The 27,574-nt window shown below is 44.5% G+C and overlaps 1 protein-coding gene across 3 annotated transcripts in view; it reads right to left on the bottom strand.

The window, feature by feature from the left end:
- Positions 1-27,574, bottom strand: part of LOC138480767 (heat shock factor protein 3-like) — a 417,702-nt gene that overhangs the window by 88,528 nt on the left and 301,600 nt on the right. For all 3 annotated transcript variants that reach the window (XM_069612513.1, XM_069612512.1, XM_069612511.1), the window contains one exon: positions 15,886-15,991. In XM_069612513.1, coding sequence (XP_069468614.1) covers positions 15,886-15,991 — 106 coding nt within the window. The remainder of the gene's footprint in view (positions 1-15,885; positions 15,992-27,574) is intronic.

Below are 27,574 nucleotides of genomic sequence, written 5' to 3' on the forward strand. Positions count from 1 at the left end.
AACATCTATCATTCTGTGTGGCACTACATGTGAAGAGCTTTAAAGGAGTGATGTAGGCTCTGTGATGGAAATAGTATAAGGTTTGAAGTAGGCTGGCTGATGTGGTAGCCTTAGAGATATCCAAACAAGGGGCTAATCTGATTCGTTATCCAATAAGGTACACTGGTGCTGCCATGCAATTTGAGATTCCCACCTAAATTCAGAGGGAGATTCATCATAAAGAACAATGTAGAACATGAAGGTGCTAAAATTAAGGTTAGCATATGCTGTAGTCTTTCTTTATTAGGAGTGTAATAAATCAGTTTTCCATTATTGCATTGATAATTATCGCATATTGGTGCATATACAAAATCGGGGTACATAATTTTCCAGCAAATTGGTTAAAGGTCAAAGGACCATCCTGTAAAAATAATTGATCAATATACCCAATGCCCCGAGAAAACCATGGTTTCCAAAAAGAAATCCACCATCAACTCGTATTAGCGTGTTAAAACAAAGAAATTGTGATATAATATGAGAGTGTTTTACAATAGAAGGATAGATACAGGTTCTAAGGTAGCAGGCAGATAGGTGTTACGCTCACCTGACTCCCACGGAGGCGCTGGCCAGGATCGTGCTGCTGTGACCTCTTCTAAGGTGTTGCGCGGGGCTCAGAAGATGGACTGGACCGGACTCCCAACTCCTGCTTGTCCGGCTTGCAAAAGTATCCTTCTGTAGGCGAGAATAAGGGATTAACTGTCTGTGGGGAATGCTACCAGCCTCCCCCTTTCCCCTCTCACCCTCCTCAAAACCCTTCAGTGCTTCCCGTGGCGTCTCACCTTAGGGTCTTGAAGGGCGAGCTCTCCTTCCTGCTTCTGATGCAGGGGCGCGTTGGTATCCAGTTACTTCACTGGATTCTTGGTTTTATGAGAACCAAACTTGCTTGGCTTCCAGGTAAGTTCCTTGAAAGGTTCCCCTTTTGTCCTTGCATCAATATGCTAATGTCAATGTCTTTTTCCCCGTAGGGGCCGGGGTACGGAATGCCAGGGAAAAGGCACCGACCCGAGATGCAATCCCTGTAGAAATCAGGTAAGTCTTGATGAGCGTTTTTGGGTAATGTCTTTTCATTTGCTCATTGACGCTAATGTCTTTTTCCCCATAGGGGCCGGGGTCCGGAAACACCTGGATGCGGCGCGGACCCGAAATGAAGAGGGAATGACCCAACAGGTAAGTCTTAACATGGAGGTTTAGGTTTCCTCATTCCCTTCTCTCTCTCACCTTTGCTCTTGTCTTTTTCTCCCTAGGCGTGGAAGCGTGGCTGCGAATCCGGGTGATCGCTGCTGAACATGGAGGCGCCCTGTGAAGGTGAGTGGAATGCGGCGCTGCGGCGGTCGATGCGATGTGCTTTTAAATTAAGTGTCTTCCTTTGCAGGATCGTCGGCGAGCTGACTCCGGAATGCAGATCTTGCAGGTAAAGTCTTTTCCTTCTCCTATTCTCTCTTTCTCTTCCTTTGTAGGTGATCAGGATGCTGGCAGGTGTGGCAGAAGTCCGAATGCAGGAGCAAACACGGTGAGCGTCCAGCTGCTAGATGCAGAACAACGCAAAGCATGTGCTGCTCTTCGGGTGTGGTTTAAATAGCCTGTAAAGTAGTTCCAGGTATGTATCCTTCCACTCAGGTATGTATTCTTCCTCAGGCCACACCCGAATGATAAAGTAGTCCAAAAGATAAAGTAGTCCCATTCAGTCCTCAAGAGGGCCTGGATGTAGCAGCACGGTCTGCTTCAGGTAAGTGCACATTAAAACACTTACACACATGTCTTGCTTTATGAGCCTGGCGCCTAAGGCGCCAGGACTGGGGTCCAGAATGAGCCTGGCGCCAAAGGCGCCAGGACTGCGTCCAAAAGGCCCCAACTTGGGCCCGCTGAGACGTCCTTGGGGAAAATGATGTCTGCCTCTGGGGTTGCTGGGCTGGGCCTGGCTCCTTGGAGGTAGGCATCATGACAGTACCCCCCCACAAGGCCCCTCCCAAGGTTGTTTCCTCCGGGGGTTTTGGCTTGTTCGGGAATCTACGGTGGAACCTTCGTATTAATCGAGGTGCGTGAATATGGTTACTAGGCTCCCACGATCTCTCATGAGGTCCATAACCCTGCCAGTCAACAAGATAGAAGAGTTTTGACTTTAACATTTTGGAGTCTAAAATGTCTTTCACTTCGAATTCTAACTCCCCATCAATTTGAATAGGATCTGGAGGCTTGGACAGTCGGGTTCCTGGTTGTACCGGTTTCAAAAGTGATGCGTGAAAAACGGGATGAATACGCATGTTGGAAGGCAAATCCAGTTTAAAGGCCACTGGGTTGATTATGGCTTTGATGGGGTAAGGCCCAATGAATCTGGGATTGAAAGTTCGTGGGCCCTTGAGAGATAAATGTCTAGTTGCTAGCCAAACCTGATCTCCTACTTGGTAAGGAGGTGTTTTACTTTGGTGCAAATCAGCGTTTTCTTTGTACTTTTTCTTGGCTTGCTGTAAATGAGTTGTAGCTTCTTTGAAGGCTCGGGTTATTGTGGAATGCAGATGATTTACTGCGGGCATTTCCAGGGTGAGAGGTGGATCTAGGTCAGAGGTTCGAGGATGGTGACCATACAAAGTATAAAAAGGAGTTTGACCGGTTCCAGAATGCATAGAATTGTTGTATGCATATTCTGCGATCCAAAGAATGTCTTTCCAATTGTACTCGGATTGGTGCAACATGCACCGAAGATATTGCTCCAGAGTCTGATTTGTCCTCTCGGTTTGTCCGTCAGTCTGGGGGTGGTGGCTGGTGGATAATCGCACATCTATTTGTGCTAGTTGGAAACACTTCCTCCAAAAATGGGAAATGAATTGACTTCCACAATCTGAGACTAGTACGGAAGGGAAACCATGTATTCGAACTATATTCTCCATGAATTCCTTGGCTAGGATGGAAGCTGAAGGCAATCCTTTTAGAGGGATAAAGTGGGCCATTTTGGAGAACAGATCCACGATTACTAGGATAGTGTTGTAACCACCACACGGAGGCAGGTCCGTAATGAAGTCCATAGACAAGGTGTGCTAAGGTGCCGGTGGAATCTCCAAGGGTTGAAGTAGGCCGGCTGGCCTGTTCCTTTGACCTTTATTTTGGGCGCAAACTCCGCAAGACATCACAAAAGACTTTATGGCTTTTCTCCAAGAAGGCCACCAGAATTGGCGTTTGATATTTTCTTCCGTTTTAGCGATACCAGGGTGTCCTTCCATTAACGATTCATGATAATGAGCAATAACTAGTTCTTGCAATTCCTTACTTGGCAGAAATAACCGCTCTTGGAAGTACGGTAAATTATCCTTAACGGTGAAGTGGGGACCCTTTTGAGTCCATTCCAGTAAGGCTGAAGGGTCAAAAAGTAGTTTGACTCGAGTTTCAACGTCCTCGATGGTTTGCAATGAAGTCAAACCTAAGATTCTTTGTTCAGGTATTATCGGCACAGGTTCTAAACACGAATTGGGTTCTTCCATGCCAATTCGGGATAAGGCGTCCGCTTTGCCATTCTTGCAGCCAGGGCGATAGGTAATTACAAAATCAAATTCTGCAAAGAGTAAAGCCCATCGGAGTTGTCGTGAAGATTGGGCTTTGGCCGTCTTTAAATACTGCAAATTTCTGTGATCCGTAATTACAGTGATGGTGTGTCTTGCACCGAGGAGGTAATGACGCCAAGCCTTAAAAGCAGATTTAATGGCCAGTAACTCTTTGTCGGTAATTGCGTAATTAATTTCAGGAGCTGAGAATTTCCTGGACCAAAAGGCTACAGGGTGTAGCTGGTTAGTTTTCGGATCCCTTTGCGACAGGACAGCTCCCATGGCTAAACTGGATGCGTCAGTTTTAACAATATACGGGAGATCAGGACGCGGGTGCTTCAACACAGGTGCAGAAGTGAATTTGGTCTTTAGGTCTTGAAAGGCTTGTTCGGCCTCTGGAGTCCATTCAAAATGTTTATTCTTACGTAAAAGAGCAGTAATGGGTTGGACTATTCGTGAAAACTCTGGGATGAATCTTCGATAGAAGTTGGCAAAGCCAAGCATACTCTGAACCCCTTTCACTGAACCGGGAGATGGCCATTTGAGGATGGCGTCCACCTTTCATGAATCCATTCGAATTCCTTTAGGAGTCAGAACAAATCCGAGGAATTCAACCTCAGTGGTATGAAAGACACACTTTTCCAGCTTGCCAAATAGTTTGTGCTGGTGCAATTTCTCTAGAACTGCTCGAACATGTTTTCGATGATCTGACTCAGAAGATGAGTACACCAGGATGTCGTCGATGTATACGTTCTCGCAGAACATCATTCATGAAGAATTGAAAAGCTGCAGGCGCGTTGCACAAACCGAAGGGCATGACCTGATATTCGAAGAGCCCATATTTGGTGCGGAAAGCTGTCTTCCACTCGTCACCTTCTTTTATTCGCACTAGGTGATAAGCTCCCCGGAGATCTAACTTGGTGTATATACGAGCATCTTTTACTTGATCAAGAAGTTCAGAGATCAGAGGCAGGGGATAACGATTCTTTATCGTTATCTGATTTAAAGCGCAGTAGTCGATACAAGTTCTAAGGTCTCCTTTTTTAGGCACGAAGAACAAAGCGGAAGAGACCGGGGACTTTGATGGGCGAATAAAGCCATTGGCAAGGTACTGATCCAAATACTGACGCAAATGCTGGTTTTCAGGTTCAGTGAGAGCGTAAATCCTACTACACGGCGGTTGAGCATTGGGAACTAGATCGATCTGGCAATCGTAAGAACAATGAGGGGGTAGCGTGTTAGCCTGTTCTTTCTGAAAAACGTCCTGGTATTCAAGGTATTCTGCCGGTAGTTCAACAGTGGCGGGGGTTACTGTGGCTAAACCAATAGCTGGATTTCTAGGATAACAAGTGGGACCACAATCTGGAAAAGTTATTCTCTTTGCTCGCCAGTCTATTCGAGGATTGTGTGTTTCTAACCAAGGAATTCCGAGAATTACTTGAAATTGTGGAGCCTTGATTATATCAAACACTATTGCTTCCCGATGTCCATCCTGACTCACAAGTGTCACTTCTGTGGTGGAATGCGTTACCGGCCCAGAGGCTATTTCGGTACCATCAACCGTAGTAATGACATCCTGGTTTATTTTTGGATGGAGAGGAAGGTTCATCCTGGAGGCCAATTCGCGGTCCACGTAGTTTCCGATAGCTCCGCTGTCGACGTATGCTTTGATGGCATGCAACCGTTGGGGCTTTTTTGGATCCACGAGCACCATTGGCAAGACAAAATGCGAGGTCAAAGAGTTCGTTTTCAAGCTCGGCAAGCGGACCTCTACGCTTGTCGAGCCAGGTCGTTTCCCGAAACAGGTTCCATTAAGTTGTTGTCAGAGGCACCAACCACCTTCCTAGGTGGTTTTACTGGACAATCACGAAGAAAGTGACCGGAAGCCCCGCAATAGAGGCATAGTTGCTTTTGTCGCCTTCTCTCACGTTCCTTCTGAGTTAACGACCCCTTAACTCCCCCTATTTGCATAGGTTCCGAAGCTTCGTTATTCCTGGGGTTTACGAGGGTTCTGATCGGTACTCGGGTTTCAAACTTGGACCGATCTGCTTTCCTATTCTGAAGTCTGTGATCCAGTTGTACCACAAAGTCAATATATTCTGCGCAGCCTTGGGGTGGATTCACTACTTGGGCCAGAATGTCTTTTAGCTCTCCGCGCAGACCCCGGTGAAATAAAGTGATCCTTTTATTTTCAGGCCATCCGGTTTCCACCACCAGTCTGTTAAAGGAGGCTATATAAGACAAAAGATCTTGACTACCTTGTCGTAGAGATAGCAGTTCGTTGTCAAGGGCCTGTCCCTGTGAGTGTCGAGCGAACAACCTTTCCATGATGGCCTGAAAGCCCTGAAAATCCTGGAGAATTGGATCGTTCTGGTTCACCAAGGGAACAGACCAGTCGGCAGCACAGCCACTTAGGTACGATAACACGAAGGCCACTTTGGTCCCATCATCAGGGAAGGCTCCTGGTCTGCATATAAAATGTAAGCGACATTGGTTCATAAAAATGGCATATTTCTTTGGGTCCCCCGCAAAACGTTCAGGCGGTGCTAAAGGCATGGATCCCGGCAGATTGATCCGAACAGGGTTACTCGAACCGAACGAAGTGGAAATTTCCCCGGGACTAGGTAAAGGAATTTGTCCAGCCTGACTCTGTAGCAATCGTTTGGCCAGGTCATCAGTTTGTTCCTTGGAGAGAATGAGTTCTCTTTTGAGGGCATTAGTCTCTTGGCGAGCTGAGTGTACCTCTGCCCTTAATTCCCCCAACAGCTGGGCCAGCTGGTCTGTCTCAGAAGTCTCCATAGCGCCCGGGTGGGAAATTGTGGGTAGGCTTCGCGTTCTGTTACGCTCACCTGACTCCCACGGAGGCGCTGGCCAGGATCGTGCTGCTGTGACCTCTTCTGAGGTGTTGCGCGGGGCTCAGAAGATGGACTGGACCGGACTCCCAACTCCTGCTTGTCCGGCTTGCAAAAGTATCCTTCTGTAGGCGAGAATGAGGGATTAACTGTCTGTGGGGAATGCTACCAGCCTCCCCCTTTCCCCTCTCACCCTCCTCAAAACCCTTCAGTGCTTCCCGTGGCGTCTCACCTTAGGGTCTTGAAGGGCGAGCTCTCCTTCCTGCTTCTGATGCAGGAGCGCGTTGGTATCCAGTTACTTCACTGGATTCTTGGTTTTATGAGAACCAAACTTGCTTGGCTTCCAGGTAAGTTCCTTGAAAGGTTCCCCTTTTGTCCTTGCATCAATATGCTAATGTCAATGTCTTTTTCCCCGTAGGGGCCGGGGTACGGAATGCCGGGGAAAAGGCACCGACCCGAGATGCAATCCCTGTAGAAATCAGGTAAGTCTTGATGAGCGTTTTTGGGTAATGTCTTTTCATTTGCTCATTGACGCTAATGTCTTTTTCCCCATAGGGGCCGGGGTCCGGAAACACCTGGATGCGGCGCGGACCCGAAATGAAGAGGGAATGACCCAACAGGTAAGTCTTAACATGGAGGTTTAGGTTTCCTCATTCCCTTCTCTCTCTCACCTTTGCTCTTGTCTTTTTCTCCCTAGGCGTGGAAGCGTGGCTGCGAATCCGGGTGATCGCTGCTGAACATGGAGGCGCCCTGTGAAGGTGAGTGGAATGCGGCGCTGCGGCGGTCGATGCGATGTGCTTTTAAATTAAGTGTCTTCCTTTGCAGGATCGTCGGCGAGCTGACTCCGGAATGCAGATCTTGCAGGTAAAGTCTTTTCCTTCTCCTATTCTCTCTTTCTCTTCCTTTGTAGGTGATCAGGATGCTGGCAGGTGTGGCAGAAGTCCGAATGCAGGAGCAAACACGGTGAGCGTCCAGCTGCTAGATGCAGAACAACGCGAAGCATGTGCTGCTCTTCGGGTGTGGTTTAAATACCCTGTAAAGTAGTTCCAGGTATGTATCCTTCCACTCAGGTATGTATTCTTCCTCAGGCCACACCCGAGTGATAAAGTAGTCCAAAAGATAAAGTAGTCCCATTCAGTCCTCAAGAGGGCCTGGATGTAGCAGCACGGTCTGCTTCAGGTAAGTGCACATTAAAACACTTACACACATGTCTTGCTTTATGAGCCTGGCGCCTAAGGCGCCAGGACTGGGGTCCAGAATGAGCCTGGCGCCAAAGGCGCCAGGACTGCGTCCAAAAGGCCCCAACTTGGGCCCGCTGAGACGTCCTTGGGGAAAATGATGTCTGCCTCTGGGGTTGCTGGGCTGGGCCTGGCTCCTTGGAGGTAGGCATCATGACAATAGGATAATACTTGTACACCGGTGCTGGGCCGTGAAACACCTTGTGAACGACATCTTCCCGGCAGGCAACCCACACCACATGTGAACTGACCCGAGCCACGCTGAGCTCCAGCCACCACCAACTACACAATAACGTTGTATAAAATACACTCCGAGCACGGTAAAGGCGCAGAAGGGGAGACAAAGACACTGACAATAGTGCCCTCTCCGTAACTATACATAAAACGCCTCAAGAGCGGCAACATCCCATTGCTCAACCTACAAAAACACAACAAGCAGGAAGAAGGCCCTGTCACCTACAAACGGAACTCCGGAGTTGCCGGAAGCGGCCAAGCTAACACCACGAAGCGACACTAGTGGACTGACCAAAGTGGTTGAATCCGTCACTGCTAACACTATGACAAAACGGGGCAACAAAAAAACGGGGCCTATGGACTCTTTCACGGGTCAAAGACCGCCAACAACCACTACTCCTCCGTCTTCGAGTACCTCAGCGATGGAAAGTGCAGAAGACAACTCTAGAGACGATCATCTGTCACAAACCATGAAAAATGGTTTTCTAGAGATTAATGTCAAACTAGATGACATTGTGGGTACAATTGTATCCCTAAAGGCGAAGATAGAAAAAGAGAGCGGGCACATTACAGAAGCAGAGGCAAGAATAAGCACGAATGAAGACACGATAAAATGCCACGACCCTGCTTTGAACATCATTAAAATGGAATTGAAGAAAATTACGAATACATGTGAGGACTTAGAGTCGAGGCGTTACAACATCCAAGTGGTGGGAATTCCGGAAGCAGCATGCAAGGGCTCCATGGAACTATTCCTAGCAAAACTCCTGAAAGACATGTTTGACTCCTTCAAGCTGTCTGTGCAGTTTCTGGTTGAGGGGGCATATCGTACACTTGCTCCCCCCCACGCCCAGGAGCTTCACCAAGAACAATAATCGTTCGCCTTTTAAAACTACAGGGACAGAGACACTATCCTCAGGCTAGCAAGAGAAAAGGGCCCCCTACAATTGGCATCTAACACAATACATATATACCCAGATTTCGCGGCTGGTGTACAAATATAAAGAAGATCCTATGATGCAGTAAAACGCCAACCGGGGGCGTGGAACGTGCCATACTCCCTCATGTTTCCTGCAAAACAGAGGATACAACATAGGGGTAGGGCCCACTTTTTCGACAATCCTGCACAGGCTCTGACATACGTGGAGGCATCTATATAAATGCCCCCGGGACGACCACCCCAGGAACCCAACGAAGCGCAAAAACAAAGAAGAAAACCGGAGAGACGATAATGACTGAATAAACCATAAGAAGCAATAACGAAATCAGCCATATTTAGCAACCCGTAAGAAGCGGCGACGAACAGTAACTGAAGAAATACAGTACGTTGAGCCAGGAAGACGGTAAAGGCTGTCAACATGGACCCCCCCCCCGGGGGTTATCAAAAAGTTCACAGGTGTCACATTATCGAATTGGGGATGATGCTGATGTGGGTGGAGGGTGGGGGGATGGGAAAGGGAAGTTGTGATTCTGTTTAATGTTCAAGCAAACTGGACTGGTTCTGGCCCAGTAGTTTGTGAAGGGAAAGTTGGAAAATCAATGGCGATTAGCATGCAAACCTGGTACCATTTCAGGCTGGTGGGACAATGGAGCAATGACAACTCTAACATGATGGGGGTCACAGTAGGACATGACGGGGCACATTAAATTGATCTCATGGTACGTGAATGACCTAAATAACCCAATCAAATGGAGAAATCTGGGCATACCTAATATTATTATGCTCCAGGAAACCCACGCACTGGAGGATACACACAAACACATGGCGCAGGGATGGGGGAAGAACAGATTCTTCACAAACTACTTGTCACAGTCGAGGGATGTGATAACATTGATACACAAGAACACTACCTTCAGGGCCGGGGCGATAGACATTGACCCGGAGGGCAGATATGTGGGGGTATCAGGCACGATCAACAACACATCCGGCCCTAACACGACGACCCCTCAGTTTATGTTAAAGTGACAAACCTTAATAGGCCAGAATCCTGATACCCCAATATTGTGGAGCGGGGCCTTTAACACAACGCTGGATATGCACATAGATAGATCAAGCTCTAAACATAGAAATGAAACCAGAGCCTCCCTCGTTATTAAACAGGCAATGGCCCAATATGGACTGGTTGACATCTGGAGGATAATACACCTGACATTGGTTGAATAAACTTAGTACTCTACAGTGCATGATATCTCTGGCTCATGTCTGAGGAATGGGTGGGCAACGTGAGAGAGAGAAAACATGATACTCCCACGCACATGGCCAGACCATTCAGCAGTGATACTTGAAATACACCAGACACACTCACACAGACCTGCACGGATATGGAGAATGGCTCCAGCTGCCGTATCAGACGATTCCTTAGTGGAGACCACTCAAAATCAACACAGAATCTTTTTTCGTAGAAAATTAGGGCTCCATAGATACATTTTCCACAGTCTGAAAGGCGTTCAAGGTGTGATTTCGGGGGGCAATGATCTTATCAACATCTGGTATACTGAGCACCACCAGAAGGGAACTAGTTGAGACAGAGAAGCACCTTAGGCTCCTAGAAAACGAATATGAACACAGCTGAAGGGTACAGACAGCAGTTCCTCGAACTGGCGGACTGAGAAACTCGGTTCATGACCAAGTAAGTATAAGTCAAACGATATGGAGAGGGGGACTGGCCTGGCCGGCTGCTCGCTTGGATAATTGGAGGGGAACGAGAAGTGCAGCACATTAACGGAATCAAGAAACCCAACAGACAGACCACCGTCTATCCTGATGAAATAAACTACCTGTTCAGGGAATACTACGAAACACTATATTCTAACAGTGATGTGCCAACAGGGGAGAAAGTGAGGGAATATTTATCCAACACCAAATTACCTACGCTAAACCAAGAAAGCAGATAGAAACAAAGCAGCCCAGTAACTGAGGAGGAAATTGCGGAAGCCATAGCTTCCCTGTCATCCAGTAAAGCCCCCGGGCCGGACGGCATTAGTATAGAATTATACAAAGTATATAAGATATTATTGCCCCCAAGGTGCTAAGGGTATGGAAGAATCCTGCAATACTGGCACATTCCCACCTTCCCTCACCCAAGCGACTATAACAGTTCTGGCAAAATCGGGAAGACCCCCAAATGAAATGTCCTCGTATCGCCCACTCTCTTTAATAAACTCAGGTGCAAAATTATTTGCAAAAACACTGGCCAATGGACTGTTATCTTATATGTTACCTTATATGCCACCCCGCAAATAATATCGCTGTATGCAGATGATTCTTTAATGTACCTCAAGCACCCTGAAACAAACATAGAACCCATTCTTTCCAAAGTTAACAGATTCACCGTACACTCAGGATATAAGATGAATACATTGAAGTCAGAATTGTTTCCGCTCTACGATAATACCACCAAAACGAAGCACCTGCATGGGATGAAATGGGCAGATGAAACAGTGAAATACCTGGAGGTGAGGGTGGCACGCTCCTGTAGTCTCCTATACAAAAAGAATTATGCTGAATAGCTAAGTACACTTGAAAACAAACTTAATATATGGGGCAAGTTCCCGCTGTCATTACTGGGCCGGATCGCTGTCCTGAAAATGATAGTAGCCCCAAGCTGCTATATTAATTTAACACTATACCGATATGGCGGGCCGACAGTTCTTTAGCACTCTACGGAAACTGGCAGTGGGATTCGTGTGGGGCGGGTAGACTGCCCGAGCGAAATGGAAATCTCTCACTGAACCATACAATAGAGGGGGCCTACCGGCTCTCAATTTTGAATTATATTACCTAACAGCCCAAGCCCAATACACAGGACTGTGGTATGGCCCAGACACCACATCGACCAAGAGAAACAATCTGCAGCACCAAATGACATAACAACTATCCTGATTTGCGATAATTAGGTGGATCCCCGTCTGTTCGACCCGCTAAGCACCACACTAGACGCGTGGAAACGTATAATGATAAGACTGCGTATCACTAACCCCTATAACAAAAACATTCCACTGTGGTATACCCCAGACCTTCCTCCCACTATGGACGCAGATATCCAATGGCTTGGGACCCAGACAGGACAATGAAAATGGAGACCTCTTCCCCGAGGGCAGATTCGTCATGTTGGACGAATTCAAAGACAAATTAGGAAACAATCTGTTATAAATACTGCAATACTACCACATGCGAGCAGCAGTTAAACGAAAATGGCCATCTTATCCGGTGGAGCCTGACTCCAACGAATACATGGAAATGATAATACAAGACATAATAAGAGGAAACTGTTGGCAAGACTATACTCTAAGATACAACAGGGTATACCCCTATCTAACACATGGAGAGAAAAATGGGAGGGAGACACAGGATCTACTATAGACAAACACAAATGGCAGAAAATGTGCAGTCTAACCAAGGAGGTTTCACTCAACACACACTTGCGTCTGATACAATACAAAGTGTTAAATAGACTCCATTACACCCCCAAACACATTACCAGATTCAACCATCAAGAGATATCGTGTTGACCGAAATGTAACTCCGACAATGCAGATACTTAGCACATGCTCTGGAACTGACCCCCGATTGCGGAATATTGGCAACACGTTGCACGTACACTACATGAAATGGTTGGTATACCCCCCCGACGCTGCTACCATTGAAATATCTCCTGGGAGACATTGGCAAGGCAGAAATCAAGATTCGTAGACACTTCAATCTGGGCTGCATAGTCGCTAAAAAGTGTATACTATTAAAATGGAAGGCAGGGAGGCCCCAACATTGAACCAATGGTTTTCCGAAAGGGCATGCGTGAATGATAGAGAGGAGGGCTATGTGCAAACTATGGTGGCCCCCTCACGGCCTAAAGACATATGTGCCCCATTACCGAACTCATGTGGAAAAAGTTTCCGGAACGTAGAGACAAGACTGGAATAACGTGACTATGGAACGCTGCTGTTATGTATAGTAATAATGAGATATAAATGTATAAACAGTATATTAACAATATGTACAACAAAGAACACTATGTCTGCAATGTAAACCTAAGGTACCTCTTGTATACGATTGCTAATTGTTAAATAAAGTGTTTAAAGAAACAGTGCATTTAAAACAATAAAGTGACGCTGAAGGAACACAAGGCAATCTAAACAATCTCATCACTTCTTTATAGTAAAGTAAACGCTGAGACACTTTGGAGTAGTTTTACATATTTTTAAGGTTTGTTGCATTGTTTCCAAAGAAGGCCAGAGTCAATAGGCAACGCTCGGTTCCAAGGAAAAACTATTAAAAGTTGTCAAGTTCACAGGAGAGCGGCAGAGGAGGCAATTTCTGGACTGAAGTCACATTGGAAGGTCTCTACATTTAATGGGCTGCACAGCCGGAGCTGTAGAGGGGACATAGATTGCGTAGCCATTGCCTCAAAACGTTCCTCTGCCTTTGGATTGATGACAATATAGTTGTTGGCTTTGGAGCATTCCTTGGAAGGATTGTCCTTTAGAATGGCGGTCTGATGTGCTGGTTATCACAGGAACTTAGGGTTCACCTTTTCCGAGGCATCTACATTGTCCTAAACACATTATATCAGTACAAGTGCATATTAAGTAGGTTTGCCTGGAAATTGGGGATCCATATCCAAGAATGCATACAGACCACGACTACATGGACCTGGCAACATGATCTACTGTGTCCAAACCGGCCAGTCATGCCTGCTGCTAGGAAAGATTAGCCTTTTTGCAATTTTCTTGCCATTGACATCAATGGAACCCCCAGTTATGTGTTATGGCATGAACACTGTCCTGACTTATGGAGGTAAAGCCATTTTACTTAAACTTCACTCACTTATTTTGGGAGCACTGATCCGCCAACAAGGTGGTTTCCTGGGCGAGATTCATTTATTGGTTTGCTTCAGCACGCATCACCTTACAGTGAAGTGTTGCAGGGGTACAATGTATCCTTTTTCTTGTTCTGTGGTAAAATGCTTGTTATCTTTTGGATGTGCCTAGGACGGGTTGGTGGCAACAGAGTTCTATTTTTTAGTGTGCACTCACGTGCACATTTGTTCTTAAGACCCGGACTTCAATAATTGTATCTGCAGCACCTGGACTCCGTGCAATGGTCATGTGTAATTGTACCCAGGGATTCTTCGTCACCTAGGGTTAGCCATAAGGAAATCTGAGTTCAGGGCACATGCCTGCATACCCGCTTATGCGCCCCCTCCTGCCAATAGGCCTATATGGGCTTAAAATATACTCCCTCGCTCTCCTTTGCCTGCTCATGATCAATGGAGTACTAGGCAAGGGTCCTCCTCAAGGTTAACCCCTAATGTGGTGGGATTGGGAGAGTACCCATACATCCTTTTTTCTTATCTTCAAACTCTCAAACTGCTTTACTCTGAAACTATACTATTACACCACCCCCATATCTCCTGAAGTCTGCCTTTCAGTTAAGTCTATGTTACCATACTAGAGTTTAGCTAGATCTAAGTGTCAAATATCCTGTTCACCGGCTTGGTGGCCTTTCAGAACCCTCGCAGAGGTATGGTTCTGAAAATCCATCTCAACACCTCCTTGTCTACCTCCTTCCTGTTGTTAAGTTCTGTATCTAAACCAGTGGCATCCCCCTAAATCAGAAGCAAGGTTAGTAGCAATGTCTACGTACTTGGTAAATAAAAACTGCTCAGAAAATGCACCTGGGTCACCCAATTAAAGCCTAAAATCAAAATGAAATTCTCTCCAGAGACCTACATAAGATTTCTTGGCTCCTCCGTGAAAGGAGAATGACAGACTGGCCATAAAAGACTCAGATATTGCCAAGCAGAGGCGGATAAATGGGGAACACATGGGCCTCCAGTGTACAGATGTGGAAACAAAGGGGCTGTGCTCCACTAACAGCATCAGGGCTGGATGCTAGATTTGTAACATTCCACATACACATTGCATACAGGACACTATATCCTAAACTTTACAGGATTATTGACCTTGCGCTTGTTTTTTTGTGAAAAGAACATTTCTCTTTTCAATGTTCATATTAAATATTGGCTATGTTAAAAACCTCCATCAACATATCAATACTATCCAGTGGTCATGCTTATCTACAAAAAAACTGAAAACGAAGTCTCAATCCTTGAAATAAGAAACCAATGTAGTAGTCATCTTGCACAATTTAAATTTCGAAATCCATGTTCAACCCATACTACCATCGCCTCTACCCATCACACCTTAACAGACATAGTTACATTGGAGTAGCCTATTACAAAACAAAGTGCATTCATACAAAGCAGGATTAAAGTTATAATTTCAAATCGAAGCCAAAAGGAAAATCTTACAAATTATTACGTTGATCCAGTCAAAGGGAACATGCTAAACTATCCACATAAAAACTATTAGAAGAAGGGGACTATCCAAGATAATGAAAAAGGACCTCAACATTTTACTGGAAATCAGAATGATCTTTTTGCCAACTTTATTGATGGATATACCAACTGAAAAGGAGCGTAGCAAAGAAAGGCACCATATATCTAGTTTTCCAAAAAGAAAAAAGCAAGATTTAAAATGAATTCTAGGTTTGTTACTGCATGTAATAATGTACTGACTGTTCGGAGCATTGGAGTAATTGCAGTAACTTTCCGAAATGCTTTCGCTGCTTTACACGAGCAGACCTTTGAAATTCATAAAAGACATACATGGAATTTCAGATTTGTGCTCTGCACTGAATACTTCCTTCTGTTTAAATTACATTAATTCTGAGCTTTGTTTTGTTTTTGGTGCTATAGAGCAATATTTTCCACTGAGGATTTTTTTCTACATCTCCCGAGTTCCGATTAATTCAGCAGCTAGGTAACAGCTTTCATAACTTTTTAACAATTCTAGTCACATTTGGGCATGAGTGTCAGTGGGTTCAATGTGAAGCGTTTGAAAAATTGTCCTATGGGATTGTTCTATTTCTGTCTCCATACGGCCCTGGTTTCTCTGTACACAAAGGTAACAGTATTTAAGAAGACTCACGTTGCCAACAAGGTCCGCATCAAGGCTGTACTTCGTCTTAGACAGCAAAACTTGCAGCTCTTCAAGGCTCACATCGATGCAGTCCAAAAAATCTTGCATTTCATCCCTAAACCAAAGCACAAAAGTGTTAACAAACACTTAGACCCCTTGGAGTTTATACACCGTCGGAATGCCACAAACTACAATATTAATCAATCCATAATAACGCAAGACACAGGAACCAATGATGTGTTGTATAATGCTTCTGTCTAAGCGCTTTACATAGAACATATGTACATACAATATCACCCAGCCGAATTGGTACTCTTTATCGACCTCGGAAGTAGGAAAGGCTGAATTGGCCTTGCCTTGATTCAAACCCGCAACCTGTAGATCTCACACAGATAATAGCAGCGACCGCTCAACCCGCTAAGCTATCTTACCTGCATCTTGGGGAGTATTGGTTGGGAAGTTGCCCAAGTATCCAATATTATGACAGCAGTCAGAAATGGTCTTCCATCAGCCACTATGCTGTTATTTTTGCGTTAACACAATCTAAGTTCTAGGTGCTACTCTCAGTGGTTACTCGGAACGATTGAGAACGTGTTTGCCTCTCAGATAGGCTGTATCTGAAAATAAAGGCTCAGTTACATAACTTACTTACACAACTGTAGTTCTCCTGAGTTGGTGTCTTTCACAGACTCCCATGCCTGAATAATTACCAGTTGTCAGGCTAGGAATCTTTGGTCAATGCAGAAATACAAAGCATTCAAAAAAAGACTGATTTACTACCTCATTGTGTACTGTGGGTATTTTGGGTCTGTTTTGCCTCAGGGATGACTAAGATAGACAGAAGGTACAACCCAGGGAGCAATGTAAAGACTCATACAGTAACAATGGAAGTGAATGAAGCATAGTACTTCAAGGAATCCTCATGAGTGAGTCGCAAATGAATCTATAAAAGATACCACCACTGAAGAAATAAGGTGACAGGTAACTAGACCTACAATATTGGACCTTAATAGTATGTAGGGATTCCTCCCCATCAAACTCAAAAGGGGAATGGTTTGCATAACGTGACAGGTGGCCATGCACCCTTTGGTGTGCCCTTGACCAAGGTCATACATCATTTGGTCCGCCACTTCTTCAAGGTCATTTTGTCTTTTTTTTCTCTTTTTAAAGGAGGTGGCGAAGCTTGTGTCACACTCGTTATCAAGGTTGTGCAACATCCCTTTCATCAAGGTTATGCTGGCCAAACAATATCAAGGTTGTGTCGTCCTCCTCTCCCAGCAAGGCTGTGGTAGGTTGGTGTGCCAAGGTGTGCACCAGCCACCCAATCAGCAACTGATGTGGCAGACAGGCCCGTTATGGTAAATATGAGGAATCTGATAAATGGGGTGAGGGTGCGGATTAGGCTAACAGACCAATCAGCAGCTAGGACATTCCAGAGCATAATGTATATAAAGTATCTTCAGCCAGTATAGTTATAATGCAGCGTATGTCTTTAAAACAAATCAAGATGTTGCAAAAGTAAAGTTCAGAGATTAAACAAATCCCAGAATAAAAAAGTAAAAAACAGTTACAGTAAAAAGATAAGAAAAAACTTTACCAAGCGGAGTGCCAGACAATGGTTTCAACCCTCTAAGGGTTTAGAGGGGCACTGCACTGCCAGGACCTGTAGGTGCTCTCCTGACAGGCACCCAAAGTTTCCAGCCCTCCTGGATGGGATACAGCTAAACGGGCTTCCCCTCTTGACAGGTGGCCCACCAAGACTCCCTGGGCCACACCGGGCAGACGTGGCCCAGGTGTAAGAAATTTCTGGGGTCCCCTCAAGCTGAATCTGATTGCTGGGCTGCATCTTGCATACGCAGGCCAGCCCATGTAAAGGCTGTGGGGGAACTCCCCGCACCCCCACATTGCTGCTGCTTTTGCCCGCTGACTGCCAGGACCATCAAGTGTGAAGACTGAGACCAAGAAGAACATCGGGAGAACACCAGCAAAGACTTTGCAACAGTCCTGGACAGGTTGTCTCAGAGGTAAGGTGCTTATATATAGGTTTTAACACAGTGCACTGTATGGAATTTGTAAAAAAAAAATGTATCAGCTGCTTAGGTTATTGTATAAAGTGTCTTGTGATTTCCCCTTCTGTAAATTTGTAAAAAAACAACAAAAAAAACTCAGAAAACCCTGCTGGTGTACCGGAAGAGAAAAGGTGTGCATATAACAAATAAAAGGACTGTACGCCAGCCTTCCTTTTTTCCACCTTTCCTTTTGTGTGACATTTGGAATTACAAGGTTAGTTGTATTTTTCTCTAGCAAAATATTGAAAGACATGCAAACAGGACCAGATATTTCACCACAATTGGCTATGAGCTTCTTATGTCTGTGTTGCACAAAACATAAAACACAAGCCTCTGTACCAGGTCATGCAGTGTGTAAGGATTGTCAATTTTTGGAGTATCTGCTAAAAGTGGAAAGAGGGGTGAATAAAAAGTGACTGTTGGAGTAAGTTATTGTTCAAGGCATAAGTGTTTGAAACGTGATCATTACAAAGATTGTTTTCGGTCATCGCTATCAGGATCGCAACAAGATGCTTGCACATTTCTCAATGACTACTATATGCTCTAAACTATCCAAAAAACATGTTACATGATCGTGGTAGAGTGGTTAAGACCATGAACACCGTTTATAAGATACTGTGGTGGTAGGGGCACCCCACTGCGATTAACATTATCAAAAGGACCTTGAGGGAGATACAGTGCACCCTCAATCCCCAATATAGAATTCAACACTTACACAGGAGGTGTAGCTATGAACTGCAGATTCTTATTTGTATTTATTTATTTGGTCCCATAGCTATGAAAATAACGTTTGAAAAACAACACTTAAACAACCAACATGTATAAAGTACATCAATTACACAAATAACTATTTCCATATACATTCATAAAATACATTCCTAACAAAATTCATCACTGTAAAAACAATTCTACCAGTATACACAAGCAATCAGTGCAAGGAGAGTAGTAAATGGGAAACGGCACCGTTAAAATACTATTAAAAATCCCTCACAAGGATTTCCTCTTTTTTTGTTTAATAAAACCATCACAGTAATGGAGCATCAAGGGCCAAACTATAAAAAATAAAAAAATAAACCGATTTAACTATGGAAGTTGAGCATCCAGCTAGGTAGGTCTTCTGGAAATGGAACCCCCAATCATCGTAAGAATGGCATCCCACCCGAAACCTCTGAAAAAAGTAATACCTTTCACTTTCCAATGATGGGCAGAAGTTCAAGTGTCTGAGAGTTTCCAAGAGGCCGTTTGGGCCACAAAAACAACAAAACAAATTGTCGCTAGAAATGTTTTGATAATGATGGAGTGGCTTTTTAATCAAGTTCAATTTAAACTTCAAAACAGATCCCCTATAATGACGTTTTTGGGTGTCGCAAAAAATGTAGGGAGCAACTTCTCCTGGTTTTTTATGATCCTCAGTCAAATGTAAAAATTATTGGTAGGAGTGGAATTCATCAGTAGTGCGTGTCCAATCATATCTATCCAACATTTTCTTTTACACGACCTGGGTTTTGAATCAGGTCACACTTAGACATTTTATGCAGGACTTCTGTACACAAATTCTCCAAATCCTCCAGATATGGAATAGTCCGTGAAGTCCTAATTTGACTCAAAACGCCAAATAATTAGTCTATTGGAGGGGATGGGGGGGGTTCAATAATCTGTCAACGAAAAGATAAAAGTCACCACTGTGCCTTGCCTTCCAAGGATTTCAGGCCCAGCTCATATCTAATTGCGGAGATAGGAAATGATTTTTGAATGCACAAAACGTTTTTCCAAATAAGACCTTCCAAACTTTATAAAATGTCATTAAGGACTTCACAGAGAGCTTCCGATATTAGGAATCAATCCTTTTCATTTCATCAAACATGGTGAGCAAGAGTTTTTGACCCAGTCCTTAATTTTCCTCACACATGGTTTCGCATGGATCGGGAAACCCAGATGAACAAAGCTCTCCACCCTTTCCAGTGCTGCTCCGCCCACTCGCCATGCATAAGAGGAGGCACAGGTTTTTAAAGTGCATTGCATGATCTTGTTTTTTTGGGAATGAATGACTAGAACATTCTGTTCAGCATAGCTATGGAAAGCGTTAAGCAAATATTGAAGTCCTCGTTCAGTGCAATCAAATAACAAAAAAATCATCAGCATAGCTGAGCCATGTAACAGTAAGGTGAGCCAATTTAGGAGAGGCAAAGGCTGTATTTTGCAAATACTCACAAATTTCAGATGTATATGAATTAAAAAGACACAGATGCGAGAATGCAGCCTTTCCATTTACTCTCATTGCCAAGACAATGCCTCCTTCTGATTCAATCGGATTTGCATCACTGAATTCTCATGCAAGCCAGTCAACAGCTTCATCAATCCAGATGCCATTCCCCAGCCCTGTAATTTCTTCCACAATAATTCTCGGTTCACGCTATCAAAAGCGGCAGTAAGATCAATTGTCACTATGTGCATATGACTGAAGACATTTCAATAGAAAACCATTTAAAGTTGTACCCATAAGTTTCCTAAAGCCCACTTACCACTTTTTTAGTCTACCTGTCTCCGTCACCCACTCCTCGACGTGATGCAACAGTAGGGATGCAAACACCTTACTGTCAGCGTCAAGAATCAAGGTAGGGCAGATATTCTTCGGGGCCCCGTTTGTAAATTGAGATTATATAGGGAATCTGCCAAGTATCAGAGAAACGATTTGAAACAATAATGTTCTGAAATAAATCATTCAAAAATAATGCCCCACATTACCGGGTCACCACGAAATAATAAATTGGATTAGTTATTCGGTTCTGGGGCTCGCAATGAACTTAGTTTGGACAGGATACTGAAGGTAAACCCTTCATCCACTTCCAATTGCTAATTTACAGGACCCTTATGGTCACAAAATGATTCTGTGAGGTGTCGCAGGAAAAAACCCTTCCATAATGCAAAACCCTTTCTGGTTCCAAGACTGCATTTAGTTTAAGTGCTTGTGGGTGAGAGCTACCAATGATAATGTACCAGAACGCTGAGGAGCTTTTGCTCTTTAAAACCGCAAGCATATTATCAGAGTGGTAAGATATTCTACATCTGGCCCAGTTATGATATTTTAGACGCAATTGCTTAGTGACAAGGGCCACCACGTAGGACTATCCCTAATACTTGTCCTTTACTAGTTTAATTTCAGCACAATGTCTTTTTTTGAGCAGGCCACATCATGATCGTACTTATGCAAAGGATAGGAACCAAACCTTAATGGTTTATCCCGTCCAGCTCTGAATACTCTAGAATTCTTTTAACAATCAGATTAAAGCATTCCACCGTTAAAGTACTAGCAATCCAGTCACCAGCCGCAGTATTGAACCATTCTTCAAAAGCTGTGTTAGCCTTTTGAATGAGTTCCAGAAAACACAATTACAGGAGGCCCTAAAATCGGTGTTCAGCGGACCACATCCTATCGAGTTGCCCCAAGTCAAGTCAATATCAATTCTTCGAGGACAATGATCACTAAGATTTGTTTTAACAATTAGCAAAGGGGAACATTTCAATAGTAACCCTTCATCCATGAATATGTAATCTATGGTGAAGCCAACAGTTCCATTGTACCATGTGTAATGAGCAGCAGGGTCAGTGCAATTCAGCATGTTCAGACCTAAGCCATCTAAACTGGCCAACCACTTCCATCCCGCACCATACTCTTCATCTTTCGCCGGGGGATGGGGGGATGGCTCTCGTTCATTTGGTCCAGGCTAACTAGCAGGCATGGGGAATTTACATCACCTGCTAATATGACAAAGCCCATAGGAATAATTCTCGCCAGGCATTTATCCCGGAAACAATAGCAATTAACATGTCATCCAGAGGACAAATCCGCCGGTGCCAATAGACATTCAACAGAAACAAATTCTCCACCTTCTCACTCAAAGTCAATTGTACATGTACACACAGTAGGCCCATAGTATGAGCATCAGAAGAAATTACTCTCATGCCAGACTCGATTTTTAAAAGAGTTAAAAGACTGCCTATAGGACGGCCCAAACCCAGAGAGACGGCCACTGTGAGACCGACACATACCCATCTCTGTGAACTTTCTTAGTAAGCCAGGTCTCCTGCAAGCAAATGATGTTATGTTGCCTCAATATTCCCCCCAGATTTTTCTCCGTTACCAATTTTCAATGACCCCTGGTATTCCATGATATTAAGCAAACCTTATTATTATTTTTTTTTTTTTCTGTAGAAACAGACGACCAATCAGACATTCATAGACCATCTGCTTGCATGTGAACCCATCTACCAGGAATTCTAGGTTTCTCAGAAAGAGATCCCTGGGTGTTAAGTGATGACCATTCAAGAATCTAAGTTTTACCCTGGCATATAAATTACAATCAGGCGTATAGTGTGAAACCAAAGATCTAACAGGCCGCCTAATTGGTTAAAAAACGATTAATTCAAAACCTAAACTCAAGAAATTACATGGTGTATTTTCAAATACGCTCTACCACTATGGGAGTTGGTAGTTCAAGTTTTTCAATGTCCTCTGATGTGATGATGCATAAATCAGGGATGAGATGTAAAAGTCCAAGAAGCCACGTTAAATTTAGGAAAGGATTAGCCGATGTAGGGGTGACCTTTATTATTATAACATGAGTCTGAGGATATAGCAAGTTTTGAGGGCAAATCGGCATGCACAGATTCAACACGTGCTGACCAGGTGGCCAGACTGTCGCTTCCTCGCTCGAGGAAGGTAAAGAAGAATGATTGACAGGGCAATTAAGCTGAACATTATGAGCCACGACTTGAGGTAATATATCCTGCGTAAGACCTAGTTGACGTTGCATATCCATTGTCGAGAGTGTTTTGAGGTGTTGCGTAGGTGGACCCATGGTTATTATAGTTATCCTTAACTGAAGCCAAATCAGAATGGGTCAAGGTGGTGGGGACTATAGAAGTAACGCAGGCTAAGATGCAGTGGTCCAATTGCATAACTGATCCAGCAACAGGGGCAACAGCTGACACTTCCGGTAAAGGACAGGATTCAGTCTGGGTTATCATAGAAGCCGTTTTTGTGTGGGCTGAACCTGATGAAAAAAACCATCTGTCCAGCAGACCCTGTAGCAGTACCTGTATAGTGGACCAATCACTCAAATCGTTAGATATGATATTGTGTCCAGGTGTGACTGGGATTACTTTAGGGACAAAAAGTTTCTGAGTTGCTGTTATTGGTAGTGTTGTTAAAAACTCTGCACGCCTGTTATGCCGGCTCACTCGAGACGGTTGCAGTCGCGTTTTCCTCTTCTTTTTGGGTGGGACAACAGGTGTATTAAGGAGTGACATACATAAGGCTTCAAATGCGTGCCCCTCCGTGCCAGCATGATTTTCACTGACTCCTGATGTAGGACCATTACGTCTAGAGATGAAGGATGAATATAGCCTTGTTAAAGTACTCTCGACCAGTTGACATCGAGGTAGTTGTTTTGTCAGAGAAAGGGAGTGTGTCACATATTAGCACCATCGATTGTGATGAATCAGCAGTTCTAGTATCTGAGGCTAATTTGGACAGTATACCAGAAGCAGAACTGCAAACAATAATAATGACAACCACCAAGGCAAGTATGCGTTTTACTTCGGACTGCTCTTCGGCCAGTTTCGTGCAAACAAGGAATAACGCATCAAGTTTGGAGATGACAGAATTCATTGTGGAGGACAGGAGGGATGTTTCAATATTGGACCGGAACAATGAGTTACTACTTAAAATTGTGGCTGAATGGTTGGAGCCTATAATGGTACTGTAACATGTACTAGTCGTCCTCCGTGAATTCACTGCAGGCGTAGAGAAAGATTAAAAAGTGAACCATTCTTATCAATTGAAGGAGACGAGTGGGGGGTGCTTTCAGACGGTTTAATAGTATTACCGTTGTGGGGAGAACCATCACTTGCTGAGTTCACCAACAGAGTCCCAACGTCCGCAGAGACTACACCCTTTTTGTAATAGCCAGTCATTTCTAATTATGAATCAGACAAAGGCCCAGTTTTGCCCTTTTTGCCCTTTTTGCCTTTTTTGGTGCAAGAAGTAGTGTTAGACCATAAGTGCCTCACGAAACGCTGAAAGCTTGTTTCCCCGAACAGGAGGTGGTGCTATGTAAGCCATACCTATACTACTTATTACTTTTCATGGCGATAGTACTAAAATATGAGCACAAATGAGAAAGGTAGCGTGTCAGTATTGAGTGCGCACGGGCACATCATAGACCGTGTGCGTGTAGGTAGGGAGGTCAAGTGCAGGCGCTCGATAGCAAGCTCTGCAGTTGGCAAATGTATCCGCTTGCGTCTGTTTGCCTAAACACAATGATGAAGCACAGGCTCAGTGTGTGGGGGCTAGGGTGCTACAGCCACCCACACACTCGGCGCACCCCTCGTTGGTAAACTTTCACCGCCCCTAAGCCCCTAAGCCCCTAAGCAGCTCACCATTTTTCTGTGACTCTTCAACCTCTGCAGCTCGGTGAGATCCCACAGTCAGGGCACACCCGCTTCACCAACTTCACTCTTGCCCTCCAACTTCTCAAGATTCCTCCTTCAAACATTAGAGGAAAGGGCTTAGTGCACTGCAGAGATACAGAGTACGTCAAGCGGAACTGTGGAATGTAGCACTCACTCTAAGCCACTGCCACAGCCACTTCCCACGCTTCTGAACAATTTATGATCGCCATAAATAACTGCAGATTTTTGTGGTTAGAATATCATATGAACACAAGATCGATTATTATTTTTGCTAATACGAAACGAGACAGGTATTTATGCCCCAGAAAGTTAACGTACGATGTTTCAGACAAAGACTGGCCTGTACATATTAACTTTTAGGTTGAAAAGCTGATAGGAACTTCTTCTACTGAAACAGGAATTTCATACAATTTGAAAACTATCGACAATGGCAAATTATATGGAACAGGAGTATCTACCCCGTCATGGAGGGTATTGGTCCATATATAATAAGCATTGGCAATGCCAATAGTTTGGGCTTTTGTGTAGGCATGAGAAAGGGACTTGCCAGGCACAGCCATAGTGGTATCAACTCGACATTGATGGTAGCAGTGTAAAATGGTGCGTGTACATGGCCATCTAAATGCAAAGACTGGCAAATGCCTAATACTGAAACAGTTGGACTTTAAAGAAGAACACGCAGAGTGCTTATAAATCGAGGGACTGCAGGCAGACCTGGTTAAGGCATTTTTATTAAACCAGTAGTGGGTTTACAACTCCAATTAAGTCATTAACTCTGAGAAGACTGCTTTGAAAGAGTTCCCATGAGAAGGTGTTTTGGGCGGGGAGGGGTAGGAATTGTGCGGGCAATGGCCATAGAGATTTGCATGGCCATGGGCAGTCAATGGGTGGGCAAATAACAAAACAACACCTGTGTATCCATCCTCATGCACTCTAACACAATAGTTGTCGGTTTAGAAGTGTCGTTAGCGACACCTAATAGCTCAAACTAAAAATGGGGTACATTCCTTGATGTTACGCCCATACGTTGAAGAAGCTCTGGATACATTTCCCCGCTCTTACTTCTGTATTAAAAGATATTCATTGTAAAAACATACATTTATGATCTGTTGAATGCAGCTAGCATATAATATAGCCAAGCTTTCAAGAGGTGTGAAAGTAAGATCTTTTAGATATGGGATACATTACTCACCGTAATCGTATTTCTGATGCTTGTATCTGCTTAGATTTACATGCTGTGCATAGGCCAACATCTAGTGGAAGCTGCAGAGTATTACAGTTTGTTTTTCAAAACTCGAAAATGGGCGTCGACACAGGGCGTGCCAGTAATACTATCCTTAGTGTGAAGTCCACTGTACCCTTGATCCCTCACGCGTCTATGACCCTCAGATTGTATTTTTTCTGACATGAGGTAGCATGAGTACAGATAATCCAAGCAGATAGATAGATAGATAGATAAGACTACAAGTATCCATGCGCCTTCTCTCAGAGGGGAGGAAGGGTGGGTTGCATGTGAATCTAAGCACATACAAGCATCAGAAATACGATTACGGTGAGTAATGTATCCCTTCTGAGGCTTGTGGAATCTGCTTAGATCACATGCTGTGCATAGATTAGCGAGCAGTGTTAGAAGAAGGAGGTGGGATGTGAGAAGGGTCCTGAGCAAATAAATGTCTTAGAACCGCTTGTCCCACTTGAGTATCTGTCTTGGAATGGGTGTCAGTGCAGTAGTGCTGAGTAAAAGTGTGAATAGAGCTCCAAGTAGCTGCTTTGCAAATGGTGTCAAGGGGTACATTAGCAATGAAAGCCAGAGTGGCCCCAATGCCTCTTGTAGAGTGGGCTCTTGGCGTGAAAGGCAACGTTTTTTCAGAAAGGGAGTAACACAGCTGGATACAGTTAACAATCCACTTAGAGATGGCACCTTTAGAGACGCAATCTCCCTCTTTGCCTGTAGCTACGGAGACAAACAGTTGGTCTGTTTTCCCTAGCGGTCTGGTTTTGTTTACATAGTATAGGACCGCCCTACGCACATCTAGGGTGTGTAGTTTCACCTCAGCCGAGCTTTGTGGGTCTTGGAAGAAAGCCAGAAGCTCAATGGACTGGTTCACGTGGAATTTAGAAATAAACTTAGGTGAGAACCTAGGGTGTGTACGTAAAACCAGTTTATCTTTATGAACCGTAAAGAAAGGATCCTGCACTGAGAGCCTGAATTTCACTGACCCTTCTTATAGATGTAATTGCTACTAAGAAGGCTGTTTTATAAATCAGGTGTTTGAGACTGCTTTTATGCATGGGCTCGAATGGGGGGCCCATGAGTTTAGATAGCACCACGTTAAGGTCCCATCCTGGTGGTGGGTTTGAAATTGGAGGGTGAAGTCTATTTACTCCTTCCATGAAGGCTATAACCACTGGTACTTTCCACCACAACACCTTGTTATGGGAGGTGGTGTATGCTGACAGAGCTGCCAGGTGTACCTTTAGTGAGTCACAAACCAACCCTGAATCCAGCAGGTGGAGCATGTATGTGACAATTGTGGAAGGAGTGTAATCAACTGGGTTGATTTGCTTATTCTGGCACCAGATAACTAATCTTTTCCATTTGTCAAAGTAGCAGTGCCTCTTGTTTGGCTTCCTAGATTCTCTTAGGATGTCCATACACCTCTGCGGTAAATTGAGATGTCCAAACTCTATGACCTCAGGAGCCATGCTGCAAGGTTCATTGAGTTGGGTTGAGGATGCACTTTCTGACCTTGGTGCTGGGACAGTAGGTTATACCAGCCCGGGAGTTTGATGGGTTTGCACACCGCGAGCCTGTGTAAGTGTGGGAACCACGGTTGTCTCGCCCACATGGGAGCAACTAGGACGAGCGTCATCAATTCTATGTTCATCTTGTTAACCACCTTCCTGATGAGAGGTGTTGGTGGAAAAGCGTACGCAAACATTTCTGACCAGTTCATCCACAGGGCGTTCCCCTGGGAGTCTGGTTGGGGGAACCTGGATCCGAATCCTGGGCACTGTCTGTTTTCGCTTGTGGCGAATAGGTCTATAGTGGGGAAACCCCACTGAGAGTAGATATATTCTACGATTTCTCTGTGTAGACACGATTCGTGTTCCTCTGGGAGGGGATCTCTGCTCAAAGCGTCCGCCAGAGAATG

The sequence above is a fragment of the Ambystoma mexicanum genome, chromosome 5p (genome assembly GCF_040938575.1).
Source record: "Ambystoma mexicanum isolate Mex_15411 chromosome 5p, UKY_AmexF1_1, whole genome shotgun sequence".
Taxonomy (NCBI): Eukaryota; Metazoa; Chordata; class Amphibia; order Caudata; family Ambystomatidae; genus Ambystoma; species Ambystoma mexicanum.